The 23,270-nt window shown below is 55.4% G+C and overlaps 1 protein-coding gene across 1 annotated transcript in view; it reads left to right on the forward strand.

Moving 5' to 3' along the window:
- KDM2A (lysine demethylase 2A) overlaps positions 1–23,270 on the forward strand; it is a 34,012-nt gene that overhangs the window by 7,000 nt on the left and 3,742 nt on the right. The window contains exons 4-18 of the mRNA XM_038138711.1: positions 7,843–7,981; positions 8,583–8,661; positions 9,850–9,896; positions 10,013–10,191; positions 10,949–11,055; positions 11,368–11,461; positions 11,941–12,094; positions 12,786–12,901; positions 13,016–13,142; positions 13,936–14,357; positions 19,008–19,091; positions 20,652–20,918; positions 21,040–21,171; positions 21,250–21,339; positions 21,938–22,650. Of these exons, the coding sequence (XP_037994639.1) occupies positions 7,843–7,981; positions 8,583–8,661; positions 9,850–9,896; positions 10,013–10,191; positions 10,949–11,055; positions 11,368–11,461; positions 11,941–12,094; positions 12,786–12,901; positions 13,016–13,142; positions 13,936–14,357; positions 19,008–19,091; positions 20,652–20,918; positions 21,040–21,171; positions 21,250–21,339; positions 21,938–22,650 (2,750 nt within the window). The remainder of the gene's footprint in view (positions 1–7,842; positions 7,982–8,582; positions 8,662–9,849; positions 9,897–10,012; positions 10,192–10,948; positions 11,056–11,367; positions 11,462–11,940; positions 12,095–12,785; positions 12,902–13,015; positions 13,143–13,935; positions 14,358–19,007; positions 19,092–20,651; positions 20,919–21,039; positions 21,172–21,249; positions 21,340–21,937; positions 22,651–23,270) is intronic.

Raw genomic sequence — 23,270 nt, forward strand, 5'->3', positions numbered from 1 at the left:
GAGATCTCTGGTGCTGCTGCTGAGGGAAGAGTGTTGCTGTTTCCAGAGGAGGAAATGATGGCTGAGCCTTTAGGGGCTGTGAGGAGCTTTGGTGTTGTTCCTCCCTTTCCACAGTGGCCTGCACTCCCTGTGCAGCTGATGCTCCCTGTTTACCTCTTTTCCCAGTTCTTGGCGACCAGGTGGGGAACATCCATAGCTGGCTGTGGGTGTTGCTTTCTGCTGCTTGAGGTGGTTCAGGTGAACCTGGTGACAACCTGTATCCTGGGAATCCATGATGTGGGGAGAGGACGTGGAGCTGTTGGACAGGAGATCTGTCCCATTCCTGTGTCCGTGCTTGTGCATCTCTGTTGCTGTAGCAACAGCACTGGGAGTAAACAGCAATGAGCTGGCTTTCCAGGGATTCTGAATCCCTCTGGAAGTTCCAGGAACTTGGACCAGAGAAGTTTTTGGGCTGAGATCTGCTCAGGGTTGCGTGGTGGTGGATTTTCCATGTTTTAGCCATTGCTCTGTACACTAAAGAGTTTTAATAAAGCTGCCCCTAACACCCTTTTAGGTCGAGGAGGAGGCTCTGTGAGCTTTGTTCATGCTGGTCCTCAGGGCTGGGAGCTGAGTGCACAATCCTGTTGTGTTTTAGCCAGTCCTGACAGAGTCTGGGAGAAAATACCACTTGAGTAAAGTCCTCCTTCTTCTTCCACGTACCCCTGGCTCCTGGGAGCTGTAATCTTGGGATAGAGCTGAGGCAGCTGGCAGTGGAAAGGAGAGGGCTGGCAGTGCATGCTCCTTTAAGGTCAGGCTGCCTCAGTGTCTTTAATTTGCTGTGCATAAATATTTCCATGTGTCAGTGAGCCCCTTTGCCCCATTTGGAGTAAGGAAGGGACGAGTGCTGGGCTCCTTATGGAGGAGAGGGGGAGGGAGTGTGTGCAGGGATGGTGTAACAGCGCAGAGTCCAGAGGAAATATCCTGCCTAGTAGCTGGATTCCCACATTGTCCATGTTCTTCCCAATGGCCCTGAGCTGTTTTCCCTCTCCCTGAGCATCCTCAGCCCCATAGCCTGCAATGCAGCCAGCCTGCTGCTGTTCCCTTTAAAAAACAGTGTCAGCTGAGCAGGAATTGCAGTGCAAACCTCAAAGCTTCCTGCATTTTGTTATTCCAGTACTCCTGTGGTCCAGCTTCTCTCAGGCTGGCTGATGGGACAGAACTGGCAACAGGTTTTGGCAGAGCTGGGTTGGACACTGTGAAATTCAGAGGGTGAGCACTTCCCTCAATAATAATTAAAAAATGATGAAAAAATGCAGGCTAGCCCTGTGATCTCTGTGTGCTGGAGACACAGAGGTCCTCAGCAGGGAATGAAGTCACTCAGGGGTGTCCTGCTACTGCTGGATCAACTGCATCCTCTGAGTGCTTATGGCTCTGTCTGTCCCTTGTCCTGGGTCTCTGCCTCCTGGTCTGTGTAGGCTCAGGGGTGGGAATATGGATTAAACGTGTATCATTTTCAAGCCAGCCTTTTTTGGAGCAGTTTGGTCTGTTTTGTTCCATTTGTAGGGGATTCTATTGCCTTCCTGCACAAAGCAAAAGGAGGAGCAGAGCTGGTACTGCTCATCTACCTCACTGTATAGGGCACGTGCAGGGGACACCTGACAGGGAAAGGGCTGCACCCAGGGTTTTTTCCTTGGATTTCTTCTGATTGGGAAGGGATTCTGACTGGGATGTAATTCAAGGGGTTTTCTCAGTCCTCTTCAGAAATGAGAGGGCTGAATGCCAAAGGATGGCTTTTAGCACCGAGGGTCAGCGTTCAGCCTTGAAACGGTGTGGAGGGTTTGATGGTCCTTCAAGAGCTTCTCCAGGCTTGCATGGAATCCAGGCAGGGTTTCTCCCAGTGCCATGGCTGGTGGTGGAAATGGCAGTCTGGGGGTTAGCAGTGCCATCAAAGCCCTTTGGGACAGTGGCTGTGTGTGACAGAGGCTGCAGGTGACTGGAGTGAGGAGCTGTATCCTTTCGTAGGAGCAGCGCTTCCTTTTTGGGACTGCTGCCAGAGCTGCCCATCTGTGATCAGATCTAGCATGTTCCTCTGCCTCGTGGTTTTGCTGCTGTGACTGGTCAGTGTGTGGTTTGGGAGCAGCTGTGCAGCCCCGCTTGGCCCCTCCATGCTCCCTCCCCACCTGCCTTGCTCCAATTCCTCAATTACTCCTCGTGTACGTTCAATTTCGTAACCCAAAAGTGCAAACCGAAGCGTTCTCCCCAGTCATTCTGAAGCGCTGCCAGCCTTGCTCGTGATAGGAATCCCTCCTGGAGCTGGGAAGCCTGGAAGGGCTCCAGTTTTGTGTAGATCCTGTTTGCTCCTCAGCCTGGTGCTTTGAGTCTGTTTTTGTCCAGGGATGTGCCACCTGGGATACACCCACTCAGCACTCCAGGTTTTGAGAGAAATGGGAGGTGGCGAGGGCCATTAAACCTGAGTTGAGCTCAGTGGTTCCTCTTGTCCTGGGTCTCTCGAGGGGATTGTGCCTGTTCTTCAGATCCCAAGTGGTGCCTCCCATATCTGGGGGACCAGGGGGTCCAGGATTGAAGGTGGGAGAGGCACAGAGGGCAGGAACCTGCTGCCGCTGTGCTGTGCTGGTGCTCCAGAGCTTAGAGCCCAGCCCAGGAGCTGAAGTGGGAGGTGCAGGCTTGGAGGGGAGAGGGATATAGAAAGGAAAAGCTCTTGTGCTTAAGATAAGCAGTGACCTGGCAGGCTGCTGATTGGGTGTCATAATCTTGGTGCCTTGGTTCTTCACACTCTATCTGGAAACACTGGCAAGGGAGGATGTTCCCTGCATAGCCCGTTCTGGCATTGGCACCTGCTGTGCCCTGGGTCTGTCTGATCGCAGCCTGGCTGCTTCCCTGCTTGTCCATCCTCCAGTCAGGCTGCCTTGCGTTTTCCTGGAGAAATGGATGTTGTTCTTCCCGCTTTGCCACTGCTAAAATTACTGGGGATTCTCAGCACAAGGTCTCAGAGGCAGAATTCTGGACTTGCCTCGGGTACTCGCTGGAGATCAGAGCACCCATCGAGAGATTCGAGTGTTGCAGGTCTGGATTTATCTAGGCAAGAGCCACAGTTGTTTGCTGGAAAAATATATGAGAAGTTAAATTCCTTAACTGAGGAGAGTTGAGCTGGATGATTTATTATCAATTTGGGTGCATTTCAGCAGAGTAAACCTGCAAAGGGATAGGGTGAGGAAGAAATGGCACTGGTAGATCACACTGTTCTATGGATACACTGGGAGCCAGGGAGAAGTTAAAACCTGCAACAGGGGGATTTTGGGATTGGAAATGGAGGTGAAACTTTCCTGCATTCTTCATGTTAAAGGAGTAGAAGAGGGTTGTGGGAGACTTCACATGGGCAAGCTGCTCTGGAAAGACAACAAGCAGAGGGAGAGGAAAAGCAGGAGGGGTGGTCTGGTCTCCTGAGGGGGAAGGAGCTGTGGCATAGCAGGAAGAGGTTCCTGGTGACTGGGAGATGGAGCTGAGGGAGGGGATGGCAGCAGACAGGACAGGAAGTGACTAAAATACTGTGGTGTGTCTTGGTTGTTGGTTTCACTCTTTAAATACACGAGGCTCTTTCAGCAAAAGGACGGCTTGTTCTTTTTTTTCAAATGTGACCTTGTACTCGTTCTTCCCTCAAAAAAAACTCACAGGAGAGGAGTTTCCTGGCTCTCTTCAGCTGACTGTCAGCTCCTTTGCTGTTAGAGGGAGCTGTGCTCCATGGAGGCAGTGCTTGCTGATGGAAAGAGGTTTCCAAGGAAGGGTTTTGGAGAGTGCCTCTGTGGAGATTCATGAGGCGCCTTCCGTGGGTGAAGGAGAATGCAGGTGAAAGAATCAGAATAGAAAGGATAGCTGTCAGCAGGATTAATATTCATGCTTCCTATTTCCTCCATTAATTGAATGGTACCCAGGGGGGTCAGAAAGAAATGGTGAAGGACAGCTATCTTAGGTGCTTAGGTGGGAATTGCTGGCTGTCTGGTCTTGGAGGATGAATAAAGTGCCTTTATCTTGACCCTGCCTGACACAGAGAGAAAAGGTTTGTACCACTTGTCAGTTCTTCCTTAGTAAAACTCTCAGCAGGATGAAAAATGCCTGAATCCTAAGAGAAAGCTGGGAAAACAAAGTGATACTTAAATATTGCTGCTTAATACCGAATGCTGAGGTTGTCCTACAGATAATGTAATGTGCCTGACTCTGTGCCCTTGCTTCACTGGAGCTGAACTTCACCCAGAACGTTGTCACAGGTGACATCTGCTGATCTCATTTCGGGAAGCTGTGTCCCTGGCTGAACTGGTTGATACTGGAAGGTCTCCCAGTGGTGGAGTCACTCGCAGGAAGAAGCAGTCCTAGTCTAAGAGTCCAGGACTGTGAGTTGCTGATGTTCCCTGGATGGGCTGTAGCAATGTGCTGGGAAGGGATACTCAGCCAAGCCCCGTCCCTAGCACAGGCTGTGGGACAAGGGTAGCCAGCTCTTCCTGGGAAGAAGTCAGACTTGGTGCTGTCAGAGGGATTGGCACAGCTCTGTGTGTGCAGTAGTGGCAGGGTAAGGTTGGCATTAGCTTGTCATGGCTCTGCAGGTGTCACCTGTAGCCGCTTATTTATCCAGGCAGCAGTTTCCGGTGTGGCGCATCAGAAGAAACGGGGTTTTGGAGCATCCACTGAGCACATCTGTCCTCATGCAGAGACCCAGTTTGGGGACATGGGGTCTGTGGTTTGTGTCACTGTGCTGTGAGGAAGCTGCAGACTCCAGGAGGGGAAGACTCCCGCAGATGCTGCCTCTCCCATAACGCATGCCTGGAAGCACAGAAGCCTTTCCTTCCTCCTGCCTGCTCCGGGGCCCTGAAATATTGTTTTTCCCCACCCTCCCAAGACAACAATGACTTGAAAGCAGTGTGGCCCCGGCCGGGTCCGATGGGATGGGAGCTGTTTGCATTGTGCTTTTGGGTCCTCAGCCACGGCTGGGATCCTGCTCTCCTCATGCTGGGCCTATTAGGAGGCCAGACTCTTCCCTGCCCATGGGAACAGGGCAAAGCTGATCTGCCTGGAGCTGGAGGGGGTTTGTGGCTGATGCTTTGCTGATGACAGGAGCAATAGACTTTGGAATTTGCTCGGCTGGAGGACACAATCCCCTTCCTTCTGTGTTTTGCATCCCTGTTTCCTCATTGCAAGGGGATTCAAGTTTAAGTTGTTCCTGGCTGTTTCCTGGTGTTTGCACTTCTGTGGTGTGGCTGCCTTATCGTGGAGTGGTTTGAGTTTAAGGTTCCAGCCTGTTTGCTTTGGAGGCTGTGCTGTGAAGGAGATCTGGGAAAAGATTCTGAACAGGGTCCTGATCCCACGGTGCATCTCCAGCATCCACCCCGTGGCACCAGTAGGATCCGAATCAGGCCCAGCCTCGAGGTCACATTTCTGTTGAATGAGCTGCTCTGCACAGTCCAGGGCCTGGCTTGGTGCCACTTCCAGAAGGACAGGCAATGCCTGGTCATCGTGTCTGTGGCTGGAGCTGCATCCCAGCCTGGATATCCCCAGGTTTGTCCTCAAATGGGACTCACCTGAGTTCCAGCCCAGTGCAGTAACCCCTGCTCCTGGTTAAGTGTAGCCAGGGGAGTCAAATATAATCTATTAAGGGACTGGTTGGGACATAGCCTCTTCTTGCCAGATTTTCCATGCCAAACCTTTTCCTCCCAAAAGGTGAGGTTTTGAATCCAGCAAAGACAAAGGAGCTGCTTTTCCCCATAAAAGCGAGTGTCTGGAGTAAGGGAGCAGGTTAAAAAGCAGCCTGGTCCTGCAGTGAGCAGGACCCACTTGATCCCAAAGGAGGTGAGACCATGGACTGCAGAATCCTCCTCTTCACTGTGCACGTCCTCTCTCTGACACAGAGCTGCCTGCTGGGATCGGTAGTCCTAGACTTGCCTCGGATTGGGAAGAGTGTGATGTGTGTGACGCTGGAGGGTGATTCACATCCTTACTTGGCAGAGGTGTGCCTTGAACTTCCCTGGTGTTGTTTAGTAAGGAATAGGATGAAGTGGGCCTTTCCCCAAAATTCTGGGTTCTTCGGGAAAAGCTGAGTTTGAAGTTTGCTCATTGTCCCTAAATCCTGCACGGGCCAGACCCGTCTCTGCTCTGTGCCCTCATTTTAAAGCTGAGTACCACACAGGCTTCATGGATTCCATGATTTTTAAGGAAAATTCCTCTATGAGGTGGGCTAATCATCCATTATAACACAGTCATAACACCTCTGTATCTCTAACTTCAAGTTCTGATGCATCCCCTTGGAAGGGCCAGTCTCAGTTTAAAGGCAGAGTGAACATTAGGGAGTTCCAGTTTGTGGTGAGGTTTTTTTGCAGCCCGGCTTTAGCGGTGTGAAAATCCAAGTGTTCCCAAGGAATAGGTCACTTCTGCTGGTGCCACTCCCATATGTCTGTGCTTTTAAAATGCTTTTCCCTGCCTTCATACATCTCTGTAAAAACCCATAAGTAAAGTGAGTTTTTGTGTTGGTAAAAACGGGGAGATCCCACTCATCTTTAGTGATGGCTAAGACAAAGGACGGCAGCCCTTTTCCAGATAGTTTAATCCTCGGGGCCATTGGACAGGCCCTGGTTGCTGGATCCTGAAGACTCTGCCTGAAGTGCCCCATTCAGGAGCAGCCAATTGCTGGTGCCTGGCTGATGAGGTGTTTGTGTCCCAGTCACTCAGGGTTTTGGTGAGGAGGTTGGAAAGCTGAGCACCGTCAATGGGCTGTGAACAATGGGTGAGTGACTCTGTCTTGATGGCAGGGGAACTCCTTGAGCATCCATCAGCCTGTTTGAAACTGGGAGTTAAAATTAAATGTTGGAGGGGGTGGGGGAAAAGCCTTTTTTTGTGTGTGTCCCTACGTGCTCCTGCACTGGTTCATCTAATTAATCTAAAAAAAAATTATTTAAAGCAGTACTTGTGTATGAGGGAGTTCATTCCTCTTTCTCCAGTGAAGTTATCGCAGGCTGGTTCTGCTGGTGTTGTTGGGGATGTGACACTGCCCCTCCCTACTGCAGGCAGGTGCCAGCAGCTGTGTCACCTCCTGCCCCATCCCGTCCCTGGCTGTCTGCTGGCCCAGCAGTTGGTGTGCACGCTTGATAATGGGAACATCCCTAATTAGGGGAAGGCAGCTTGGCTAATTCAGAGCAGGTTTGCCTTTTATCTGAGGGGATTTAGGGAGCATTCCCACGCAGGGCTCTGCTCTCTGGCCAGGTGGCCAGCAGCTGGGGACAGTAATTTCTTCCAGATCCAGCAATGCCAGAAGAGGATGTCTGTCAGGAATCCCTGTACAGATGTGCGTACGAGACCCTCTAAGAAAAGTGTTCCTTCCACTCTGCTATTCTTCTTCACACAAACTGAGAGAATAAATCAGCTTTCTGTGTACAGGCACAGCCAAAGATGAAAATTTGAGTCTTTTTTTTTTAATCATTGGTGTTCTGGCAGAGATTTAAACTCACAAGTGCCTTTACCTCCAGTGCAGCAAAATACTGATGCACCTGTAAAAGTGGAGAACTGATTCTTTGTGGTTTGCCTCTATTACACTAAACTCTCTCCCCTCCTCTCGTATTTCCGTGTTAGAATTCATTAGGAGTGATTATCTGTCTCTCATACAGCCCAATTAGCACAAATCTGGATGGAGGAGGGGCAAAGCTGCTGTTTCAGTGGTATGTTTTGGGTTCAGGACAGACCTGAGCTCCCCTAGAGGCCGTGACTGAGCTGTGTTAGAGTGGGATGAGGCTCTGGTTGTTCCTCCTGCTCCATGGCTTCCCTTCCTGGTCCGTAACTTCTCCCTTCCCGGTGTTCTCCCCTCAGCGTGGCACGATGAGGCGGCGTTACGAGGACGACGGCATCTCCGATGATGAGATTGAAGGGAAGAGGACGTTTGACCTCGAGGAAAAGCTGTCCACCAACAAGTTCAACTCCACTTTCGTGGTCTTCATGGAAGGCAAAGGTTTGTCTTGGGGCTGCTGGTCCCACGGAGCGTGTGTGGGGAATGGCATGGAAGCTGCTCGCTCTGGAGAGCATGGAGCTGGTCTGCAGCTTGCTGGGACACGTGGCAGCCAGGAATGGGAGGGTTTGCCTGGGTCAGCACCTGTAATTGCAGCCACGTGTCTACCAGATCCTTAATTCAAGGACTGTGTGGGATGTCTCCCCTTCCTTTCAGCACGCACATGGCTCCGTGGGATGGCTTTTCATCACACAGCCCCTCATGAGGATTTACTGGGAGGGAGGAACGCTTCTGCAAGGCATCTCTTGCTTGGCTCTGAGCTTCCTAGGGAAGTGAACACCAAAATCCAGGCTGTTCACCTGTCAGGAGCAGTCTGTTAGAGCAAACCCTCCTTAGGGGCCCTGTCTGAGGCTTGTCAGCAGCACACACCCTGCTGCCTCTCAGAACTGCTGCAGAGGAGGTCCAGGATTTCTGAAGGAGTGTAGAAAAGTGAGGAGCAGGGTTGGACTAGGGATCTCCAGAGAACCTTTTCAACCTGAGCATGTCTATAATACTCTGAAGGAGTTTCTCCTAAACCTTCCCTCTTCTTGTCTCCCCACACCAGACTTCACAGTTGAGTACATCCAGCGGGGTGGCCTGAGGGACCCACTCATCTTCAGGAGCTCGGACGGCCTGGGGATAAAGTAAGTGCTGGGAGCACGGAGTGGTGGGTGACTCTGGCCCAGTTCCTTCATCTCTCCACACTGTGGGATCTGCTCCTGGCTCTGCCCAGCTGGTTTGACTGTAGTGTCCACGCTGTTTTTTATGTGCAGTGGGCAGGGAGAAATATCTTCCAGCTCAGTTATCCAGTTCTTCCTAGTCTGTTTGGACTGAAAATGAGAGGACTGAATTGGCTGTAGGTGATCAGAATTCCACCAAATGTCTGGAAAGTCCCACTGCTGCTCTGATGCAATGTCTGGCTGGGTTTCTTTCCTAGTAACATAGGCATCTATTGCCAGAGAGTCAAACAATTTGTAGTATTTCTGGCATTTTCCAGAATTCCAACCTGATTTTCCGAACTTCTAAGCTGCTGTCTGGCCTCTCTTGCTGCAGTACGTCCATTGAGGTTTGCAGCTCTAAGTGTAAAGTGGGTCAGTGTTTTTGGGGTTGATGAGAGGAATAAATGACCCCTCACAAACTTTCAGAGCTAGTACCAGCAGCACTGCTCCAAGTCCCTGAGCCATGAGGTTCCATGGCTGTGAACAGAAGGGTGACATCTCATCCAGTGCAGGATGTTCTTTGCTGGGGTGAATTGGGTAGGAAGTCATGCCAGGCTCAGACTAACTGCTGAGTGACTTGGGAGGGTAGAGATTTAATACTGGGTATTACAGTGTGACTGAAACTGGATTTCTCCTGAGCTTTTGGATATTTCTCTGGGTCAAGAGCTGCTCGAATGGCTGCCAGCCTGCTCTGCCTGTGACAGCAGTGTTTGTACAGAGAAGGGTGCCAGTACAAACATTGGAGTGGTTCTGCTGTGTCAGTGGAACATACTGCGTGTCCTGCTCCGGCCGTGCCTTTGGATTGGGATAACTCACACAAGCAGCCTTTAAAATGAGAAATGGGATTGCTTAGTTCAAGGCCTCCTGGCTCCTTTGCTAGAAGTCACTGTACTACAGCTCTGGAGGTAGTACATCCTATTCCCAAGCCTGCTTCCCAAGCCAGAAGCTTGTCCTAGTGTTTCACCCCAGTCCTGTGCCTTCAGAGATCCTCTTCCATGGCCTTCTCCAACACCACAGCAGCCCAGATGTACCTTCAGGGTGCCAATTCCTGGGTCAGAGAGTGTGCAGCCAGAAGCACTCGATGGTCTTTTTAGCCAGATGTTTGTCCCACAGGATGCCGGATCCGGACTTCAGCGTGAACGATGTGCGGCTGTGTGTGGGTAAGTGTCCAGAGCCACCCTGCACCCGCTTGTGTGGCTGGGGTCTTTGAGGACCTCACCTGCTGGAGTCCATGGTGCACAGGGACGGTTCAGTGACGTGTCTGTCACCGTGGCAGGGAGCCGACGGATAGTGGATGTGATGGATGTGAACACGCAGCGGGACATCGAGATGTCCATGGCGCAGTGGGCGCGCTACTACGAAACACCAGAGGAGGAGCGGGAGAAACTCTACAACGTCATCAGCCTGGAGTTCAGCCACACCAAACTGGAGAACCTGGTGCAGAGACCTGCCACGGTGAGTGGGGCTCTTCCTCCCGCAGGGATCTGCTTTCCCTGGAAATCTGGAGGCGAGGTGCAGCCTGGCATTGGGATGTGGTAGAAGAGGGGCTGCTCAGAACACACATGGGCCCAGCAGGGATGTCAGTCTGGGAGCTGCTGGTGCTGATCTCCTAGTTGGGCTGTGGTGACCATGGCCAAGTCCCTGGCATGTCACCCTGTGGAGAGATAGCCTGTTCATTGGCTGTCAGCAGGTAGAAACATGGAAGTCTGAACTCTGCACAGTGTGTCAGGGAGAGTTCCTGATGCAAAATGCTGAAATCTCTGAGGGCAAAGGAGGCCAAGACTGGAGGTGTGCTGGGAGAGGGGCAGGAAGCTGTTTTGTGCTGGGAAGATGAGTTGTGGGAGGTGGGATGGATGGGATGAACATCTTGAACTACCTCTGCAGTCAGCAGAGTGGAAGTGGCAGCTGTGTGGGGCCAGTTACTTCTCTCTGTTAACTGCAGAGGGAACCCCGACATCTCTGGCTCTCCTGAAGTTTAGGGAATTGAATCTCACCCCTAGGAGGTACTGTCTGGCATATTTTTTTATGGAAGTCCAGAGCTGGCGTCTGAACACCTGATCCTAAGTGCTTTATGTGTGCGACTATCCCAGCAGTACTGAGAAAGTTTCTGGGTATGGGGAAGGACCAAATAGGGATTTGCCAGCCTGGGGTAGCAAAAGGTTTTGCTGTGCCCCTTTTTTCTCTGCTCACGTCTCCTACCTCTCTGCTGTAGGTGGATTTGATTGACTGGGTTGATAACATGTGGCCCAGGCACCTGAAGGAAAGTCAGACAGAGTCTACCAATGCCATCCTGGAGATGCAGTATCCAAAGGTGCAGAAGTAAGTGACTTCCTGAGCTGTGGCAGGCAGCAAACAATCTCTTGCAGGAAATCTGCCCAAGGGAGCAGCAGTGTGTACCAAGGGGAAGGAGGAGGATCAGTCTCCCAGCTTATTTTTGTGGGTGACACTTGTAAGGCCACTGCAGTCACTTATTGAATCTGCTTTAGCTGTGTGAAAAAGGGGCTGGGTGGCTTGTGGCATTGCTCTGAGCCATTGGCCTGGGTTGGGGGGACCCATTCCCTTGGAATGTCATATCTGCTCCAAAGTGTGGATCACCATTCCTTTTCACCTTCTCATCTTGTTTCCCACCAGGTACTGTTTGATGAGTGTCAAGGGCTGCTACACAGATTTCCACGTGGACTTTGGTGGCACTTCTGTGTGGTACCACATCCACCGAGGGGGAAAGGTAGGACAGTACCTATTGGGACAGCTATAGGTGCTTTAGGAAAGTGGCTGTTGGTCTGTTTTTGTGTGAATCCTTGAGGATGCAGGTCCCAGACAGCAAAGTGAAATCTTTTCCACCCTAAACTTATCTATATTGCATGTGGCCAGACAGGTGCCAATCCCTAGTTCAGATGTAGCTCTGACATGGTAACTCAAACTCAGTAAATCTCCTTGTCACTCTGGTGGCTTTCCTGGGCTCTGTATCTCCTGACACTGATGTAAATCATAGCTTAAAAAGCATCCCAAGCTCAGGCTACCTGTAGCACTCAGTGTGTCAGGCTGGGAAAGACCTTGCTTGTCCTCTCGAGGGGGGCAGCTGTTGCAGTCATTTTGCTGGGAAGTTCTCGGGGAGAGGGGCGAGGAGGAGATTCAGGTGTTGGGAAGAAGCCATAGCTGTTCATTATGTGATGACTTACATGAGTGTGTTGTCTTCATATGCAGATCTTCTGGCTGATCCCTCCCACACCCCAGAACCTGGAGCTCTATGAAAACTGGCTTCTCTCAGGGAAGCAGGGAGACATTTTCCTCGGGGACAGAGTGTCAGAGTGCCAGCGCATCGAGCTCAAGCAGGGCTACACATTTGTCATCCCCTCAGGTACCCTCAGGGTGGGCAGGGGCATCCTGGTTTTGGCCAGGGTTGTGGCAACACATGCTCCTGGGACACTGGCGGGATTTAGCTCCCTTGTGAGTCACTGGGAGAGGGAGATGTGATGTGGCTCTGTCCTCTTGCTTGCCACCTCCCAAAACATGCCTGTGATGGCACTGTGGATCCAGCCTAAGTGTTAGGAAAGCTGTGGCTGGCTCATATCACATTTGATTAATTATTAAATGAGGCTTTCCCAGATCCTGTCATGTTGACACATGGAACAGTGTAGATTCAGGAGAGGCTGGCCCAAGGCAGCTCCTCAGCTTCCTGGGTGTCTTGTGACACCACTGCAGAGCTGTGGCGTACAGCAGGACCAGAAAGCACCAGGGATTGCACAACTCACTCATTTGAGTCCTGTTATCACAACGGACACTTCTTCTGAACTGAGTGGATTTGCCTTAAGGAAACCCATGCTGGAATTCCCCAGATGTTGGACTTGGCTGGATTGCTTAGCCTTGGAGATAAGGTGTGAAACTTGAGTTATTTTGAAGGTGTTTAGAGTGTTGGAACAGACTTCAGAAGGCTGTTTCCCTTGGTGCTAGGCCTAACATCTAGGAAACAATCTAGGATGACACCAGGGTGACAAAAAGCTATGCAGGATGGATCAGAAGGATTCTTCCAACTCTGCTTTCTCCCTAAGGTTGGATCCATGCTGTGTACACTCCCATGGACACGCTGGTTTTTGGCGGCAACTTCTTACACAGCTTCAACATCCCTATGCAGCTCCGGATCTACAGCATCGAGGACCGCACGCGGGTAAGGACCTGTGGGAGACCCGTGCTGGACGCTGGGCCACACCTGCTCTGGCATCTGTCATCTGAGAGCAGCAGTGGGAAGGAGGCCTGACAGATCCTCTTGCCTGTTTTGCAGGTCCCAAATAAATTTCGTTATCCCTTCTATTACGAGATGTGTTGGTACGTGCTGGAGCGCTACGTGTACTGCATCACCAGCCGCTCCCACCTGACCAAGGACTTCCAGAAGGAATCCCTCAGCATGGGTAAGTCCAGCCCTCTTATTCCTTCCTTACCCTTATCCAACTGGCTTCTTACACCCTCCTGCTGGGGCACTGGCTCAGCAGCGTGCGAGGCAGGGAAGGGCTGGGTGGGGATTTTTTTTGGGCATGAAGTCACAACCCTCCAGACTTCTGCTTCCTCCTCTGGCCCTGCAGCAGCCCAGGTTCCTCACAGCTGGGAAACCAGCACACCACCAGTTCAGAGCCTTACACGGAAGAGATGAGGGGAAGTTGCAGTGACCACCACAGTGCTGTGGGCAGGAATTCTCTCTGGCTGGCCAGGGCCTTCTGCACACAGGGTTTGAGGGGCTGACAGAGTTACTTGGAGGGCTCAGCGACCTCACGGTCATGAGTGAGTCCACATCCTCTTTATTGCATCGTGAAGGCAGCATCAAGATCCTAAGCCCTCATCTGGAGATCCCAAGCCCTCCAAAGCAAAATGAGGTTGAATAGGGCTTTAAGCAACATGATGTAGTGGAAGATGTCCAGGCCCATGGCACTGGGGTTGGGCTATATGGCAGTCCAGGTCCCTTCCAAACCAATTCCATGAAATTCAGTCTAGGGCATTTGCTATTTCTTCCTCTGGGACCTTTTCCCATATCTGGTGCCCTGCATTCCCACAGGCAAGCCAGGAATGAGAAGGGTGTTTAGCTGTTCTTATCCAGCTTCTCTGTTCCTTTCACCTCCTACAAATCTGTTGCTCCAGCATCCCTCAGGACTGGGGGGATCCCACTAAACACAGAACACTTCTGTGATTGCTGTTTGTCCATCATGGCAGATATGGAGCTGAGCTCCTCGGACTCGGTGAACATGGAAGAGGAGGAGGAGGAGGAGGATGATGAGGATGCAGCAGGGAAGGAATCCCGGCGCCCCGCGACCAGGAGGTCCATTCTCACCAGCCCCATCGCCAACGGTGCCAGCATGGACTATGACGAACTGGGCAAGAGCTGCCGGAGCAGCCTGCCGGGTCTCAAGAAGACCCCATCCATAGACTCTTCCGACTCCAGCCGGGGCTCCCAAAACGGCCAGGCCTGGGACCCGAGCGGGGGCAGCCCCCGCAAGAGCAGGAAGGTGCACCTGACCCAGTTTGAGCTGGAGGGGCTGCGCTGCCTCGTGGACAAGCTGGAGTCGCTCCCTCTGCACAAGAAGTGTGTTCCCACCGGCATCGAGGACGAGGACGCTCTCATCGCTGACGTCAAGGTAGGGCTGAGCGAGTGCAAAGCACTTCCCGCAAGGAAACTGGGCTTCACCCTCACCCTACCCCTGTCCTGGGGCAGGATTGGTGTTCTCCTCTTCCTCTGTGTGAGGCTGATGTTGCACCTGGGAGACAGCCCTGGGATTTGGGGTTGGGAAAGCAGGAGGGTGGCTGTGCCATGGCTGGGTGCCTTATGGCTGTCAGCGCAGGAGTGCTCGTGGATGATGCAGTTCACTTCCAGTTTTGGCTGTGGACTCTGTGACAGTTGGAACCTTTTCCTTGTCCCAGGTGGATTTGGCTTTGTTCCTTTGAGTTGTTTGCCCAGGGTGTGACCTGGAGTTATGAGAGTCAGTTATTTTGGGCTGGTGAGGGTTGTTTGGATTTTATTTGCCTTCATCTGTTGAGCTGACCCAATGAGCTTTGGTGTTTTAGCCGTTTCAGCACTGAAGTGGGAATGTCAGCTTCACTCTATTCCCAGAAATCCATTCTAGTCCCTAAAAAGTTACCTTCTGCTCCCCTCCATGCTGTTGGTGATCTGTACAGCTGCTTGCCTGTACCAAAGCTGACATCCAGACACAGCCATGCATGTGTCCTTGTCTTTGCCATTGTTTGTATTTCCAAGTGCTGTCTCCTGATGGTTTTTTGTGAGATGTTCGGGTAAATCCAGAGCTCTCCTGTGTTTGGAGCAGAGGGTGCAGCTCTGGGGTCCTGGCTGAAAGAGTCTAGGTGCTGTTAGGAGCTGAATTTCTGGTTTTCTGTGGCTTTTCAGGCATCCTGTGTGTGCTGTGATCTCTGAGAATGTGATGTGTGTGTTTCTGAGCCCTGTATGGTGCTCTGGAGGAACCTGAGCTGTGGGCTCTGTGTTTCACCCTTGGGCTGACGAAAGGAGGCTGGTGTTGGGCGCTTTGAAGGCAGAGCCTTAAAGGTTGTTGCCGTTCATACGGAGTTTGAGACCTGATCCAAGAATCTGTTGATGTTCTGGAGGTAGCAAAGGTGTGCCTGTGGTTTTGGTGTGACCAGGCCCCCGTGTCCAATTGTACCTGGCAGATGAGCTGCGGGTGACAGCCTTTGTGGTCCCAGACAACTTCCCTGAGGATTTGCTCCTCAAAGCTGGCTGTCCTTGGAGGCTTGGAAATATCCTGTGCTGCAGGACTCCGTCCCTCAGGACTGGCATCCTCAAGGCATCGAGATCCTTAGTCACAGCCTGCAGTGGCTGGGGAAAGTGGAGCAAGTTTGTCCAACCACAGCAAAGCTCTACTTTCAAATCCCATTTTCCATAGAGATGATGGAAGTGGCCAGTAGAAGTTGGCTTGTAAAGCCTGGGAAGGGCTTAAGACATTTCTAGCTAAAACTTCTAACTGGGACCGCCAGTCTGCAGCAGGTACTTTTGCCCTTGTGTCACCAGGTAAGGTCATTGATGGAGCTGGGATCTGGCCAAGCTGGGAAAGCCGCACCTTGGTCTGTGCTCCCCACGGTCAGAACGTGGCGTTTCCTCATCCAGACTTGCAGGCGTGCCACCCTGATGAGCCCATCCTGTGCTACCCTCTGCTATCCAGTGTCCCCATGCGCTCCAGGAGCAGGAGAAGGCTGCCTTTTCCCACAGCCTCTTGTGTGGTGATCAGGATTTGAGGGTATCTGTGTGTTGGGTCACGTGGGGAAATACGTGTCCTGTCATGAGTTCAGCCTGGAGCGTCACTTGGTGGGATGTGACACTTTGGATGTGACAATGTTGTGCTTTCAGCTCTGTGGCAGGAATTGTCTGAAAATTCTGAGCATGATGGAGGTCATTGGAAGGATCATTGACAAAGAGGGAATTTCTGAGAGGTCCTGTTGTCTGTTGACTGCTTGCATCCATGATTTCTGACCTCTCTGTGGTGGTTTCCGTGACGGGTTTTGACAGGAGGGTGGTCATGAGGCAGCTGACAGCAGGTCTAAAGCCAGGCCCCCGTGGCCTGGGATAAACAGGTTATATCTGTGCTGTGCATGGAGCTGTTGGAGCACTGAGGATTGTAGAAACAAGATAAGCCTCTCCCTGAAGTGCTGATCCTGTCTCCAGGACCTCATCTCAAAACCTCTGGCGTGGCATTGGTCACTACCTGACTGGGCAATGGGCAGAGAGAGACTTTGGTGAGGAATGGGGATGGAATCCTCAGGGATGGGTGAGGAAGTTCAGGGTGGCCTTTGAGCTGTGGCAGGCAGGTCTCCCATGGTGGGATGGCAGCACTGGTCACGCTCCTGCCTGCGGGTCACAGAGAGCCAATGCCAGGGGCCCGAGGGTGTCACTGGTTGCACAGTTGGTGACAGTCCCGGAGCCAGGTCAGCATGTGACTGACTGGTTTCCTGGGAACACAAAGCTGGAGTTGCCTGCAGATGCTTTGGGTGCATCAGAAGTGGGAGCAGCCGCTGCTCCCCTGTGCTGTTTGGCTTTATTTCAGGAGTTTCCTCCATTTTAATTGCGGTGTGTATCTGGGGGGCGTCTCGGGGGGGGCTGGGATTGCCTGAGGACACCTTGATCGCCCGGAATGGATCTGTCCCCCTCTAGCGGTTTGGTCCCCGGTGCCTTTGGGAATGTGGCTGCTCCCAAACTTGGCTGGCGGGATGTTTGTCCCTCCAGGTCGGGAGTGTAGGGGTGCAGACCCTGGGGGGAGCTGCAAAGGGAATGACTCTTGCCTGCATTCCAAAGCCCCGCTCGCTCCAGCGGGGTCTCCCAGATCCCAAACCCGCCTCGGAACAGACAAAAGAAAGGCGCCGGCGAGGCTGGGCCTGAGCGGGACGGGGTAAGGGCTCTCTGCCACACTCTGCCCGGCCCCGAGGAGCCCGGCCGCGGCCTCTCGGATTGCGGCGGCGGAGGGAGGGAGGGATCCCGGGGAGGCCGGTGGGCAGCGCCGCCCGGACCCTGCGCCAATCCCCGCCGTCCCGGCCCCTCCCGGCGCTGCAGCAGCGCGGCTCTGCCCTCCGCTTCCTCGCTCCCTTTTTCTCTTCTGCCATCTTCCCGTTGCAAAGCATTGCTGGGAACCGCATGTGGGTGACGCAGCAGCATTGTCTCCGGCTCAGGAAGCTGCCGCCGCCGCTGCCCAAGGGCTCGGGAGGAGCACGCGGCCGCCAGTGCGGCTGCTGGGGGCGGGGAGGAGCCGGGGGCGCTCGGGGCGGGGGGCGCAGCTGCTCCCCAGCCATGTCCCCGAACGCCGGGGGTCCGGCCGGGGTCTGAGCCAGCCCCCGGAGGTGTCCGGGGAGAAGGGAGGGGGCCCCAGCCCTCGCAGTGCGGGCACCGAAACAAAGAGGGCTCGGCAAACTTCACCCCAGAGTCTCGGCAGCTCCGGAGGCGCAAGGTCAGGCAGCTGGCAACGCTCGTGGCGCGGGGAGGGGACGCGGGGACGCTCCGGTCTCGGACCCGGTGGGAGGGGACCGCGGGGGGACCCCTGCTTCCCCGGAGGGATCCCTGGCCGGTGCTTGGGCTCACCTCTTCCCGTTCCCGGGGCGCTCTCGCCCGCCCCGCTGCCGAGGCGCTCCGGCCGCGTGTGCGCGGGGTCCCCTCTGCCGCGTCCCGCTGGCCACAGCGCCACGGGGCACAGGGGACCGGCGGCCTGTCGCCCACCCCGGCTCCGAGCCAGATGCAGCCGCAGGACCCGGGAGCCCCCGCGGTCCCTCGGCTCCGTGGCAGGGAGCATGCCTGCGCCGCCCCCACCCCCGCCCCGTCCCCGGTGCCACGGCGGGCGGACGTTGCGGTCCCACGACGTCCGTGTGGGAGCTGCGAGCGCTGACCTTTCCCTCGGCGTGTGCTCCTGGGGAGGCGGAAGGTCTGAAGGCGGCACGCTGCGCTGCCGGGGAGCCCAGGGGAGACTGCGGCTTCCTGCCTCCCCAGACGCGCGGAAAATCGGGCGGGGGGCACGCCGGGCACCCCCTGCCCCGGCCCTGCCTGGCAGCGGGAAGCACCGCCCGCCGGGATGCCGGCAGGAGGCTCCTGCCTGCGTAACCATGGCAACGTCAAGTAAATAAAGCACCTTTGCAACCAGCAAATTCGGTGAGGAGTGGATGTGGGGAGGAGGCTGCGCCGGAGGGTGCTGAAAGGAGCGGGGTGAGCGCGGGAGCCCCACGCACCCGGAGCGAGGGGCTGTCGCTCCAGTGGGCAGCGTGCCAGTCCGGTCGGTGCCGAGGGATCTTTCCCTCCAAGTCAAAGCCAAATCCCGAGGCGGTGCGGGGGAGCAGCTCTCAGCTACTGGCAGCTTGTGCCAGGCCACGGAGCGGGTGCTGGGGCATCACATCCTGCTGCTGCTGCACCCTCCAGGCTGCCCCGTGCCTGGGGAGCAGCTGGGGGGGTAATGCTGATGAATCGTCCCCCCAGAATCCCCCCTAGATTGCCGAATCTTGGCGCTCTCTACTTCTAACGCCGCCCAGCACGGGGCCTCGGGGCTGAAATGCAGTTGATGAAAGCGCTGGTGCAGATCGACTCGACAGAGCTTGTCTGTCTCATGTGGGGAGGAGGGATGGTTGCTGGCGGGCGTGGGGAGAGGAGGGCTCCTTCCCAGCCGCCTTTGAAGCATGCTGGCCTTGGCATCTGGTCAGAGCCTGCCTCGCTGGTGGGAGCCGTGTTTCCCTCTGCTCACACCTGTGCTTTTTGTCTCTCTGCTGTTCCCCCCCACTTCTCTCTCCATTAGCTGCTGTTGGAAGAATACGCAAACAGCGACCCCAAACTGGCACTTACAGGCGTCCCCATCGTCCAGTGGCCCAAGAGAGATAAGGTAGGAGCTGCAAGGAGGGGACCTAGATGGGTGTCACGTGTTGAGTCGCTTGCCAGGCCTGGGGTGTGGTGGCACCGCTTCCATACCCGCCTTGGGAACAGTGCCAAAGTGGGATGTGGGGTGCAGCCACCTCCACGGCACCGCGAGCAAACCCAGGGATCTCCCACTGTGCCGGTTATCCCAGCTCAGCTGATGGGTGGTAACCAGATCCAGCCTTGGCTGCTCCATGTTCTCCAGCCCTTTGGTTGTGCTTGATGAACAGGAGCCTTGTTGTGGGAGGAAGGGGCGATCCTGCTCTCCTAGCAGCTCTCTGGATTGATAGGGAAAGCCCTGGATGGCCCGAGGAATGCTGTGTGTCAGGGAAGGCCTCACTGTGAGGTGAACGTGTCCCTTGTGTCCCTGTCCCTGTTCTAGGATTGGGTTTTACAACGCCAAGCAAGGCAGCTCTCTCCTGGGAGTCTCTCCCTGTGGATAGCAGTCAGCTCTTCAGCAACGGGACCTTTCCATGCATCCCTGCCTTTCCCTGTCCAGCTGTGCTCATAGCCCAGGGCCCACAGCTGGGCTGCGGCCCGGGCTGAGCTCGCTGGGCAGATGGAGGCACGGAGCAGCCGGACTTCCCCTCTGCAGGCTGCCTTCCTGTGGCCTGCCAGGATGGCTCCCAGAGGTCACTTCTTCCTTCCTGCCAGGAGATGGGCTCGCAGGCAGGCAGGCTATGGGAAAAGCAGGACCCCATCACCCTGGGAAGGGTGGGTAACACCCCATTAGGGAGTCTGGAGACGAATTAGCCTCTCGGATTGCTCTTTGGAGGTGCCTCTCTCTGCTTGCCTGCCCCTCCCAGGGCATCCAGAGTGATCCTTGTGCAGCACAAGCATCTTGGGCAGCTTTTCTGGGAGAAGTGACCTGGAGATGTGTGCATGCTTTGGGTACAGCACTCAGAGGCTTGGCACATCCCCAGCCCCATCCTTGGGAGCCTGCCCTTCCACAAGCCCATCAGCTGCGGTGCACAGCCCAGCATGGCCAATCCCAGAAGGATGCTGCAGCCAGCAGATTTCCTGTGAGGGCTGATGGGATGCAGGGTGACAGCTGGAGAGCTGTGCTGTCCTACCTGCACTGTAAACAAGGAGGGTGTGGGTGTTCCCAGTGTGCCTCGAGCTCGGGAAAGAGTGACCAGAGCTGTCCCCTTGTGCAGTTGGCAGAGTGACACAGAGAACAGCCTGAGTGGACCTTGTCATTCCTTGCTTTGGTAGAAAAGCATGGATGCTGTGGGATGCTTTTGAGACTTGGCAGCCCTTTCCAGACCCATTTGAGCCCTGGCAGGGGGTGAGAGGAAGGGGAGCTCTTGGTGTGGGGTGGTGAGGGGTTAGGGAGTGTGCTCCAGGAGAAGTGGCGGGTCAGTGCTGATCCAGGCACCTTTGGCTGTGGAGCGCTGAGGGAGCAGAGGTGCCCTCTGGGACAATATCTGCAGTCATAGTGCAGTATCCAGGGATCGGAGCCTTCCAGATCCCAGCGGAACGCAGCGCTTCCCTCTCCTCACCCAATTCCCTCTGTTCCTGTCGCCAGCTAAAGCTCCAGGCCCGGCTGCGGGTGCGCCTGCCCACCATCCCCATCACCAAGCCGCACACCATGAAGCCAGCACCGCGCCCGACTCCTGTCAGGTCCACGGTGTCTCCCATCGTGTCGGGCGCCCGGCGGAGGCGGGTGCGGTGCCGGAAATGCAAGGCCTGCATGCAGGGCGAGTGTGGCATGTGCCACTACTGCAGGGACATGAAGAAGTTCGGCGGGCCCGGCCGCATGAAGCAGTCCTGTGTCCTCCGGCAGTGCTTGGCGGTGAGTCCAAGTTGGATTCCTGGGGGATAGCTGGTTGCTTCTGCGTGGTTCAGGTAGTAGGGAAGGAAAGGAGAAGGGCTGTCCCACCATGCCCTGGTGTCAGCCCTGCTTTCCTTTGTAGCCCAGGTTGCCTCACTCGGTCACGTGTGCACTTTGCGGGGAGGTGGATCAGAACGAGGACTCGCAGGACTTTGAGAAGAAGCTCATGGAGTGCTGTATCTGCAACGAGATCGTTCACCCTGGCTGTCTGCAGGTGAGCAGGGCACGTGCTGGGCAAAGGGGGGCTCTGCTGTGGGGCTGGGCTGCTGCTGACCCCCTCCTCTCATTGCAGATGGATGGGGAAGGGCTGCTCAATGATGAGCTCCCCAACTGCTGGGAGTGCCCCAAGTGCTACCAGGGTGACGACGCAGAGAAGGGCCAGGTAAGGAGCAAGGCAAGGATCTCTGTCCTCCATCCCTTCCACTGCATCCTGCCAGGGATGTGTTCAGCCAGCATGGGCTGGGGGGCAGCGATCCATAAGAATGAGAATCATGGGGGTGCAGCACTTGAGGGCCTGGGCACATCCTGCTGCAATGTGATCCTGAGATATTCCACTGTAAGAGACGAGGGACTATAAGGCACAGAGTGGAAGCCACCCCCAACCTCAAAGGACGCCCCTTTTGAGAAGGGGTTAGGAAAATGCTTGTTGCTAGTGTGGGTGGACTGTGGTCCTCGTGGTACTTAGATGAGCCGTGAGGAAGAAATTACTTACTGCGAGGGTGGTGAGACCCTGGCAGAGATAGACCAAAGAAGCTGTGGATGCCCCATCCCTGGAAGTGTTCAAGGCCAGGTTGGATTTGGCTTGGAGCAACCTGATCTAGTGGAAGGTGTCCCTATCTAACCCAAACCATTCTGTCATTTCACTGGGCACTGCTGGTGCAGATTCTGCCAGCACCGTGGTGTTTCCATGGGGAAGAAGAGAAGGGAAAAGCCTTCCCCAGGCCTCCTTCTCACTAACCAGCCACCCCCATTCCCCGCAGAAGCGGAAGGTGGAGGAGAGCGACGACGACACGGCACAAGCCAAGGTGCTGCGGCCCCTGCGGAGCTGCGAGGAGCCCCTGACCCCCCCGCCCAACTCGCCCACCCCGATGCTGCAGCTGATCCACGACCCCGCGTCCCCCCGCGGCGTGGTGACACGCTCGTCCCCGGGGGCCGGGCCCAGCGAGCACCACAGCGCCAGCCGGGACGAGCGCTTCAAGCGCCGGCAGCTGCTGCGGCTCCAGGCCACGGAGAGAACCATGGTGCGGGAGAAGGAGAACAACCCCAGCGGCAAGAAGGAGCTGTCAGAGGTGGAGAAGGCCAAGCTGCACGGCTCCTACCTCACCGTGACGCTCCAGCGCCCCACCAAAGATGTCCACGGCACTTCGATTGTCCCCAAGCTCCAAGCCATCACGGCCTCCTCGGCCAACCTGCAGCACTCGCCGCGCGTGGTCGTGCGCCACGTGCCCGCCAGGATGCCCCTGCGGAGCGGGGGCGACGAGGAGGCGGCCGCCGAGGAAGAGGAGGAGGAAGAGGAGGAGGAGGACGAGAACGCGGAGGAGGGGGGGGCGGCCCGGCTGAACGGGCGCGGGGGCCGGGCGCAGGAGGGCGAGGAGAGCTGCGTGCAGCGCGAGGTCTGGATGTCCGTGTTCCGCTACCTCACCCGCAGGGAGCTCTGCGAGTGCATGCGGGTGTGCAAGACCTGGTACAAGTGGTGAGTGTGGGGACGCGTCCCGGGGCTGGGGCTACATCTGTGGCGGACACCCTGAGGGAGCGGGGGGAAGGATGTCGCCTCGGTGTCTTCCCCTTGCTCCCCAGAACCAGGCAGTGTCATTGTAGCCAGCCCTGCTGCCTCTGCTGTGTGTGTACTCATCTTTGTTGTTCCCTTCTGCCTTCCTCCTGTCCCCTCAGCTGTCCCCTGCTGTGTCCTTGTGAGGTGCCAGTGCCCTTCCCTCGCCCATCACGCTGATGGTGCTTGCCCTTCCTGGCCTCCCTTGCTGCCTCGCCTCCCAGCAGGCAGGGAAGGCAGGCTGAGGCGGGATGGCTTTGCTGGCTGGAAACGCCTCGGGGGACAGCAGGCCCAAAGAAGACAATGCTGGCACCAGGACAGCTGTGCATGGAGGGCTTGGGAACAGACAGGGAATGGAAACTGGGAGGTTTCTAACAGCTGAGCAGCAGGGATTGCCTGCTTTGATCAGCAGCTGGTGGCAGTGGTGTGGTGGAGGAGTGTCCCCTCGCCTGCACCTTCGGGGACTCGGCCTAGCTGCCATTGGGTCCTGGCTCTTCACAAACTCCCATGGGAGAGGAAGAGTTTGCTCCTGGCAAAGGAGCGAG

Source organism: Motacilla alba, chromosome 5, assembly GCF_015832195.1.
Source record: "Motacilla alba alba isolate MOTALB_02 chromosome 5, Motacilla_alba_V1.0_pri, whole genome shotgun sequence".
In the NCBI taxonomy this organism is placed as follows: Eukaryota; Metazoa; Chordata; class Aves; order Passeriformes; family Motacillidae; genus Motacilla; species Motacilla alba.